General features: G+C 43.7%; 1 protein-coding gene across 10 annotated transcripts in view; it reads left to right on the top strand.

Annotated features, from left to right (window-relative positions):
- LOC124307472 (four and a half LIM domains protein 2) overlaps positions 1–10,131 on the top strand; it is a 141,493-nt gene that overhangs the window by 104,020 nt on the left and 27,342 nt on the right. The window contains exon 1 of one of the 10 annotated variants that reach the window (XM_046769281.1): positions 5,856–6,007. The exons of 8 other annotated variants lie outside the window; for them this stretch is intronic. Coding sequence is in view for 1 of the 2 variants with exons in the window: in XM_046769143.1 (XP_046625099.1) it covers positions 7,553–9,292 (1,740 nt within the window). In the remaining variant the exon portion in view is untranslated. Of the gene's footprint in view, positions 1–5,855; positions 6,008–6,969; positions 9,293–10,131 lie in introns of those variants that run through there. One more of the 10 variants, XM_046769143.1, reaches the window with a different exon arrangement.

Genomic DNA, 10,131 nt, shown 5'->3' with positions numbered 1-10,131 from the left:
TGGTGCCAAAAATAGAACAGAGTAAATAAATATTGGATTTTTCACCCGAAAAGGCTTGGGTACTGAGGTTCGGTAAGTACGGTGTGAAAGAAACACTTATATTCAGACTTACGAATACGATATGAGAGAAAGAGAGAGAGAGAGAGAGAGAGAGAGAGAGAGAGAGAGAGAGAGAGAGAGAGAGAGAGAGAGAACTGAATTCGTTTTCGTCGAAAAATTAGCAGAGAACGAAAGACGGAAATGAGTATTTTCAACCCTAGTGCCAACTACTTGTTACTCTCAACTTGTCTGCGCTCCCGGAGGCGGCACAGCATTCTATGACACGACTTCGAGCTTCTTGGCTTTTATACCGCCTAGCGAGATCCGAAACACTTACGTAATGTCTAATCCGTTACAACATTGGATAGAGACGTAAAATATTCTTCTTGAATTTCCCCAAGAAATCATCGCCGTCCGACTTCTATTTTTAACGGTTCCGACTCGCGATGGCACAGTGTGTTTTATTTAAATTTTCCTCGCCGTTCGGTCGACGTGTGAAACGATCCGCAAATCATATGAAATACCACGCTGATTTTCTCTACAATTAAAGTGGAGAATTTCTTTGATATTCGAGACTCGAATTACTGCCAATTATCAGTACAGAATATCTTAAAACGTTGCGGATGAGATTTCTTTCGTCGTCTCAATTTTAACGCGGTATAAAATTGGTGGAATGTTTTTTTTTTTTTTTTTTACGGGAATATAATTTTTTCATTTCGCTACGAATTATAGCTCAACGTTCCTTTTCTAACCAGCGTGCAATCTTCGGTTTATTTTATACTCAACATGGTGATTTGTAGGTAGACAGTTTGAAACTTCACCAAAGACCGGAAGCTACGTAACCTGAAATATGGTTCGTTGCTCGTTCGGAGAGTTCTCAGTTATTAGATTTGAATTTTGCCTGAAAAGGCATATTTTTACAAATAATCTTTTAATCATAATTTGTACGCAATTTTTTGTGGCCATGACAAAATTCAAAATAACTATTTCACGTCTGAAATTGTTCATTCGGTTACGTAAATGCGAATTAGTGAAGTAGTCTGCCTGTCTGAGAATAAAACACCGAAATATGTTTACATGAAATTATGCAAGCCATTCCTTGACAGACAAGTGGCGAAAATTCTGTCTCTTCTCGCACGCGTTGTAATGAAAAATCTGTTCTTTACCGCGACGTTGCTAATTACGCGAAGTGCGGAATTCCACGGAAATTAGAAATAGCTCAGCTGAGCCGGACCTTCTGGCAAACAATAACGCTCTGTGCCGATCATTAAGCGATTCAGTCGTTTGTTTCGCATTACGCGATAACAAGGCCCAGACTCTTGGCAAATAAGAGACTTTGAACGTTTGAAGACTGGTCAAAGCCCGACGTTAATCTCCTCGGACGAATCTGTATCGTAGATGAAAGAAAGTACGAGGGGGAAAATTGGGTAATTAAAGTCAGAGTGCCGGAAGTCGGGTTTTTCGGATGGCAAGAATTAGCTAAGCGTAACGCGTAAGAGTCCAACACAAGCCGGCGTCGCTTCGGACCACTAACGAGAATTCACGACGGTGGATTAGCACGCGGTAGGGCGTCGCGACGCGTCTTCGCAAATCTTGCCTATTTACATTCGGCAAACGTGTCTCTCTACATCTTCGTACGTTTCTGCAAATGCTGAGAATCGCACGAACACATGCAACACTTGCCGTCGTGGATTGGTATAAACGGCGTGGTTGTAGGAATGCCGAGAGATTTTGCACGCGGCCCGACACGGATCGGCTACGTAAACGACGGTGAACCAACGAAGAGTAGACTGGTGGCTATAGGAAGGTTGAAAGAGATACTGGGAAGAAATCTTGGAAATAGCCTAGCGGGCGATTTTGCAACGGCAAGATGAATGGACGAATCTAGGTCGAAAATGTCTTACTGGACCAAGCGATTCTCTCTCTCTCTCTCTCTCTCTCTGTCTATCTACAACTTTTCTCTCGTCTACCAACCTTCCCTACCTTCGATACCTTCGTTGTTAAAGTCTTGGTCACTTGCCCAAAGTAATTAATTTGGCACCGAACAACTCTTGTACGTGTAGCAATTTCTTTTCTCACCGATTTCATAAACTCAAACGTCAAATTGCTGTTACACTAGTTGTTCTCAAATTTTCTAACGCTTTGCACGGGTTACGACATCCTTGTTTGTTATACCGGTCTAAGATGCCAGGAACGATTGAAGAGATTTCTAATTGTAGGTATTGTTGATAAAGTGAACGAACAGTCGAGCTTAATTTTTTCAACTAAACCTTGAACAGTAATTTACATTTTTTGTGGAAAATTACTTTCAAGAGCAGGTAACGAAAGGAGTTTCTTATCGTTTGAAACAACGATCGGATACAACGATTCGATGTATCGTTAATTGGTTACGAAATCCAGGATCAGCGTTCGTTATTTTCTACACGATCATTTCACACGAGCTTTCGGAATAGCCCGGTAAAACTGTCTTTTCAATTTGCTGAATCCGAAAAACTCAAAAATCGTCCATATTATACTTATAAATCACTGCTAACGCCTGTATCTCATGTTTAATTGGAACGAATATGGCTGATGAATGTAATTGTAGAAGAGCGATTAAAACCAACGACCTGGGAATAATTTCAAGAATGCTGACGAGGAGACAAAAGGTGGAGTGTCTCGAATGCCGTGTGCATTTTCACCGGGTCTTTGCACTTGACCATTTCCTGTTGCCAGAAACCCTATAGGTACCCTACATATAGGAATAACAGTCTATCGGTGCGGGATTTGGCTGCGATGATTCGGAAAGGAATCTGGGTGGAAACGTGGCGACTGTGAACACAGAGAAAAACTCACGAGGATGAGATCCGTGCATGAAGTTCCTAAAGAATTCTTAACGTCGTCTGGTGGATACCAGCGACTCCTGGTGGTCGCCTGGTCCGGGTATAATTGACCTGCGCGTGCGTAGACACCCGATATACGGAACCACGATTGAGATTGTGTTGGTAGCAACGTCATCGGGTGGTCGACCCATTTTTGGACTCGCGAGACATTGCCAATGCGCAGCTAACGGAAAGGAAAACCTGCACCAGACGAGGAAAAAGGAAAACAATTTTCGCACCTCCCCCCCCCCCCCTTTCGCGAGTATCCCATGCGACTCGAATTAATTCGCCAGAAAACTTTTTAAAAGAGGATGATTCATTGTTCATTGCAGTCACGGTTTCAGTGATGCGTGTTTTAAATAAATTCTCAAACAATGGTGATTCTCGCAGATTTTCGTCCGTTTAAAAAGTCCTGCGGTAAAGTATACAGACGGGAACGTTGATGGTGAACTCTTGAGATTTGTTGGTCGCAATAAATTCTACAGAATCGTTTCGCTTTCGACCAAACCAGTGTTACTTAAAGAACTCTTTTTTTGTTACAACTGAATTTATTTCTCTACGATAATACGGAGGTTACAAATAGTAAGGCTGATTTATTGAGTCGCAAATTTCAATCATGCAAAAAAAAAAAAAAACCGCGAACAAAAATTCGAATAGCGGAGGCAAACAGCATGAACAGGTACAAAGTTCAAGTAGCTGGTAATTACAGGCGTGTTTGTAATCTGGGATACTGTGCGACAGAAAATTGCAGAGACCTCGTGGCTTTTCTCTTACAGTTTCGATCATTATACATTTGACATAAATCTCCAGTAAATTGTTGGTAGTTAAAGACTGCAGGCATGAAAACAAGCGGCTGTAGTGTCGGTTTAAGTGTCTCATTCTCTTTTTCTTAAGTCCCTGTGCATACGTCTCAAGCTGGTGATATGTGGTTGGAATATCATTATGATCTAATTTTTGACAGCAATTTTCCCATCGATCACTGTCTACGTTAAATTTTCTTTTCATACCTGCAGACGGGAATGTAAATTGAAAAATTGTCCCACCACAAGTCTCGCTGGTTTGACGTTAATTAGAACAACATATTTTTACCAAATTCTAATTGTCGGAAGTGTCTGTTCTCTGAAAAATGATTTCCTCCGAAGGTGTGCATTCCTCGTCTTCTTCTCCAGTGTTCGTAACTTTTTCCGTCGGGAAATTACCCTCGCCATTCCATCGCTGAGATCACTATTTACTGCCGTATATAACGGAGATCGTTAATTGTATGCCTGACGAGTTGGAAGGGGATGATTCGAAAATTGCGAGAGCTGCGGATCCAAGTATGGGCGTATTCAATGGGTGCAGGGCGATGCAGTTGACCGTGGCATCGTATATTATATTGGCTGTGGGCTGAACGACCAAGAAGTAACTAAGCAGCAAGGTTTGGTCACTGGCAAAAATAACTCTTTGGCATTGTTCCGTTTTGCCCGAGATCGGAGAGTCTTAAAGAACACACCGGCGTAACGAGCCTCTGGCTAATTCCGATCACGGTTTAATTGGACCTTTGGCAGTAAAATGCAAAACACTCTTGTTTACAACCAATTATATATAATGATCCTCGCCTCGAGCTGTCGTCTCACCGTATCATCGACGTCGGAGATTCGTCAGTGGGCGAATTGCAGCGTGCATTTTATGCCTTGCATACTTGATTGTTTCTCGTCTTTAACAAGAGAGATAACCTCTTGCCGGGTGAAGGCAATTGTTATATTTACATTACGAATGTCGATGCAGATTTAATTCATCGTTGGGAAGGAAATGGGACCTTCGTCTATATCATCCACAACGACGGAATGTCAATGCCTGATTCCTGTACGGATCATGTGCCAAGAATTGGCAAACTTGACATGCCTGTTGACGGTTCGGTCGTGTGAAAAATTCAGAGCAAACTATCCGCTCGAGCCTCGTACGACATTTTTAAACTGAAACTTTTTTCAGTGTCGCATGGCGTATGTGTGATAGCAGCATTTTAATTATACAACGAAACGTATCTAACAAATTACAGTCTCAGTAACGCGGAAGGTTTGATTAATAAATTTCCAACTTTTATATGGTTTAACCCGTAACTGTCAAATGGCATTGATTTGCAGCGGAGCTTTGCTTCGTTTTACGTCATAAGAACGTTGAGGAGATCTCATAACATGACAGTAATAGCAGGATTTTACTGCCTCGAGATATTAATCTCTCCTATCGTGTTCCGAGGTGTTACGTCAAACTTACACCACAGGGGGTATAATAACACTGTAACAATAGTCATGATTTATCGAAACATCCATAACTTGTACGTACGTGTACGATATTCCGATACGATTTATGATGCTCGTTTTCTTAATACGGTTGATTATTCAATGTTGACAGCACTGTCGAATATTATTGTAAAATTGTTCAACGTAATTGCGAGCTGAATTAGATTGTCATGAAGATTTTTGCATAGAAATTTGGAAGTTTCGGAAGAATTAATGCGCGGTAATAAGTGATCAAGGTGCAACAAGGTTTCTTGGCATCTTTGATGCAGCTTACTACTAGCATGGAAAAAGCTCGACCATCTAGCGTAAGCTAATTTTGGATCGTTCTATATTCTGCAGGAATTTAAAGTGAAGTGTTCTCACAGGCTAATCGAGGAAGAGAAATAAAACAAAGCAAAGTAAATAAATAGATAGAAAGTGTAAAATGGATAGCTGTCCGTGGTTACGGACACGTAGTATAACTTTATTTATAACGATGAACGTGTCATTGATATTATAAATTATTCCGCAACGACGTTAAGGAGCACAGGCAAAGGTTGAAAAATGTTTTTGTTCAGTTGCGATAAGACGCGATGAGTGAAAATTTATTTTCGCTGCTGACATTTCGAGCTTGTTTCCAAAACACCCGCAGTTGAAAACGCCTTCTCGCATTATTGCGCGGAAACTGAGATTCAACACAACATACGAGTTGATTCTGGATTAAAATACTTTCGCTGGTGCTTTGAAAAATTGATCCGTGATGTTCGCTGCTTCGAGCCTGTAACGGATGATCGTAAATACAGTCGTCAGTGCGCGTCCTTCGTAAAACACGAGAGAAGTCCTCGCCAGGTGACTCATATTTTCTATAATTTTTATAACTATTTTTGAAATTTTTCTCTCTCCACAACAGCCGACAACTCGAGTGGGTATAAAAATAATCTATCGAAGTTCAATAGGCCCTAGGCGTACGAAGTAAGTTTTGATAATTCTTGGACCGCGTCCAGAATTGCACCGCGCGCAAAACCGAGTATCAAAGATTCTCGTGACGTCAGATGGATGAGGTAACCCGAATAACAATAAATTTACTACCGAAATAAAACCGCACGAGACGAGGCGTACTGTTCTTAGCGCTGTAACGATAATCAAAATTTGCTTTATCGCGCAGCGGATTAAAAAAATAAACAGTGCTATTCCAAATTTCCCGATGAATGAAAATATCCTGAATCGTACGATGCGACGGCTTTGAACGTATCATCGGAAAGAAGCCATCGATCTTCGGTCCCGATTGATCGGCTCGGCGCCGGTTTTGGTCATCCGAAAGGAACATCGACAGGTGTTGCGGCGCAGCGACCTTATACCTTGATTTGGCCGTTAAACGAGGCCCGATTTGGCTGGTGCCAAGGCGCGTAAACGAGCCAAGCAAAGACACCGAAAGATTATTACGTTGCCATCGATGAGTACATTAAGGACACGATGCGCGTCCAGGGACTCGGAGCTAACTTTAGACATTAGCTGTCGCGTGGTGAAGCGACGAACCAGCAAAACCGCCAAACGGTATTCTCGCCCGGTCTTTACTCGCATAAAATAAAGCAGTGTACTAGCCGCCCTCAGTCAGGATGGATAATGGTCTATCTCGATATTGACAGGACAAGGGTTGGGAGCGGGGTGCGCGATGATCAAGTGCGGGGGTTGATATGGAATTATGTAACTTTGTGACGGAAGCCGATGACTCGCGATTTTAAGCATCAACGCCGCCGCGGGTGCCCGAGGATCCAGTTGTGACCCCGTAAACGATGCCTGGTAACGATCGTAAATTATCGTATACTTGATGCTTGTTGTAAATCTTCTTATTCGGTGGGCGTTTCATACGCGCGATCGTATCTGCGAGAAGTATCGGGGAAACGTTGAAATATACGAAAAGCGGCCCTCGATCAACAGTGTCGGTGACCGAAACCCTTGCCAAAGTAATTAGTGCTGTTCATCAACAGCAACAATCGATGCCTAAAATACGTGTCGAGAATATCAAGGAGGAATCAAATGCGAGAACCTCTATCGCCTCCAGGTGTCTCAGGACGACTGAACATCCGAACGGTCGTACGGTCGGACACGGCGTCATCCTCGACTGGATTCGGTGCCCCCTCCAATTGGAATAGTCAACGAAACACCAAACGAAAATAGGACGAATAGATAAATCATCCGACCCACACCGGTCCGCCTACAGCCGGACGGCATATCTCTAAGAAATCCTATTCGACTCTGCTCGATTTTCCTGAGCTGGAACGTCCGTTGCATATTGTAAAAATGCAGTCGATCGTGCCAAAATAATTCCTTCTCCTCGATTCTTCTTCTCCCCGAAGGGACGATGTCAAAGGCTGATCGCTGATTGCCAGTGAAATGGGGCTGCTCATGTCCGTTTTGATCGGCTGCGTTGGAGTTCTTGAACTCCTTGCTTGTCTCCGTCACGTTTCGGACGGTTTGACACCGTCGTTGGGTCCGGCAGCACCTTGCCTGTCCTATCACTCGGAAACATCGGAGAGACACAGCTCCGTCAATTCGCTATGCACTTACAGCCACCGTCGTGGGGTAGGATTGCCAAGAGGTGTCAGGCACAAGTTGGAAAACCTTCACGAGTACAGTATCAAGGTCAAGGGTGAGCTGCGGACCCTGGACCGGCACTTTGACGAGAGCACACTTTCCGACTGCAGCACTGGCGACATTTTGGGCAATTCTAGGCCGGACTCTAGGCTCAGTCTGAACGAATACGAAGCCAAAGACGAATGGAATCCCGACTTTCAGCCCTACTACGGAAACCAGAATGCCGAGCACGATTTCAGGGAGAGACATCAAGACGGTATATCGTGTCGAGAGGATCAGGAGATCAATTCGATATTGGAGAACCTGAATCTGATACCGACTCCAACAACGAAAAAGTACGAAAGAATTCCCACCCCTATTCCATTTGAAAATTCGACTGAGGATGCCTGGAGAAAGTCTAGATCACCTTCGTCGTCGTCTACGTCAAGTGAGAGGAAAAACTCGTTTGATGATGATTCGGGGAACGAAGTACCGACTAGGAACTCGATCGATAATTCATCGGTCGCCAGTCAGTCCGGACGATCGTCCTTGGGTGACATCAAGGTGACACGTTCGAGCGCTTCACTCCAGAAATCTGTCAACGATGTGGAAAGCGTTTCGAAGCATTCGTCGGACGTTGCAAGGGCCTTGGAAAGCTCGACGTCCGTCAATGACACTGAAAACTTGTCCAAGTCGTCTGAGATTTGGAAAGAACACGTGGACGGCGATGGAAAGTTGAAGGAAGTGAGTGATTACCAGGAAGTTGCGGGTAGTAGTTTAAACGTACCGAAGTCATCAAAATCTTTGGGGACAACGATCGTGCGAAAGGCAACGCGGCTGAAATCCAAAAATGCGGAGATAAGCAAGTCCGCGGAGACTTTGAATGCGAAGAAATTTAAGAAAGTCCGAGAGCCGGAAAGACGTAAATCTGACATATCCGTACAGACGACCGACTTCGATTCCAAGTGCGACGAGGCGACGAACACGTCGAGGTCGGAAAGCAGGCAAAGCGTTTCCGTCCAAGTTCAAACTAGCTTTGAGGAATACATTTCGGAGGACGAAAATGCGGAGGATTACAGTGGAATTGCGACGGGTTTGTCCGAAAGTCGACGAGACATTTCGGCGATGGGTAATTGGCGAAAAAAGTCGTTTAAACAGAGGAGATTCAACGGGTCAGTTCGGAACTCGAAGGAAGATTGCGCGAACATTGTTGTTACGAAGACGCTTGCACCGTCCGTAGAAAAGCCTCGGAATTTAAAACAGCCGATCAGAGTGTCCAGCTTCGAAGACGCCAACGTGGATGACTACGAGAAGGTGAAAAGCTTACTTCTGGAGACGGACAGAAGCGAGAGCAGGAGTCAAGATGAAGACTCGAGGAAGAACTCCGGGAGTTCGAGCACTCAGAGAAACGACGCGAAACGTCCGTCCACCTTCAAAACGCAATCGGAAATGCTCGATGAACTCATTGACGAAGAGTTCAAAGACGCGGAGGACGGATCAAACTTCCCTGATCCCATAGAATACACCGTTCCTGATACCGGCTCGGACAAGGCTTTTTGGGTAATTTTATTTCAAACCCCTCGCGGTGGCGTTCGTCTAACGCTTCAGGCTAATTAACAGTTTTGAAGAAACCGGGTAAAATTGGAAGCCAAGGAGCTGATCTTACCGGTCCCATTTCCTGTCTATCGTTCCGTTGAAATGTAACGAAACGTTGCGCAACAATTTGTTTGGTCTTATTTTTACCCGACCTACCCTAACCACCGGGCGATGACAGAGGATTCCTATTTCCCTAAAACAAGAGGCCATACTTCTGCCCGGAATGTAGATCATTCTTTGAGCTTTTATCGTTTAAAAAATTAAAAAAAACATCAACTCTGAGTCAGAGACAGATAGATCCATTTTTCATTTATGCCGGGAATGCTTTATTATCTGGCAGAGACACTCGTTTGATAGTATAATATTTTTACGATGTATTTTGATAGGGAAATTGAAATCTCTCGTCCAGACACAGTTCAAATTACATATTCTTATGTAACTCGGATTTAAATCGGGCTTTCTAGATCGAGAACCGACTCGTAACAGACTTTGAAATTTGCCGTTTGATTAACCGTTGTAATTTCACGGACAAGAATAAAAAGCAAAGTAAACAGATAGATTTATTAAAACGGACTCAACGTTAAAGCGTGATATTACAAAACGTGTTTTACATTCGCGTGTGCCTCATCGGCTGACTCTTCCATCTCTACACCGGCGTTGTTGGTGCCGTGTGCTGAGCGTGGGGTCTCCCAAAATATCAAACGTCAGCTCCTGCCTTCCTCCGCAATATTTTCGTGGTTACCGAGTCTCACTTTAACATTCCGCCAGTCGGTGGCAAGTCGGAACTTTCGTAAAGATTTACC

The sequence above is a fragment of the Neodiprion virginianus genome, chromosome 1, assembly GCF_021901495.1.
Source record: "Neodiprion virginianus isolate iyNeoVirg1 chromosome 1, iyNeoVirg1.1, whole genome shotgun sequence".
In the NCBI taxonomy this organism is placed as follows: domain Eukaryota; kingdom Metazoa; phylum Arthropoda; class Insecta; order Hymenoptera; family Diprionidae; genus Neodiprion; species Neodiprion virginianus.
The sequence above is the reverse complement of the archived record's forward strand: the minus strand, read 5'-3'. Positions and strand labels throughout refer to the sequence as shown.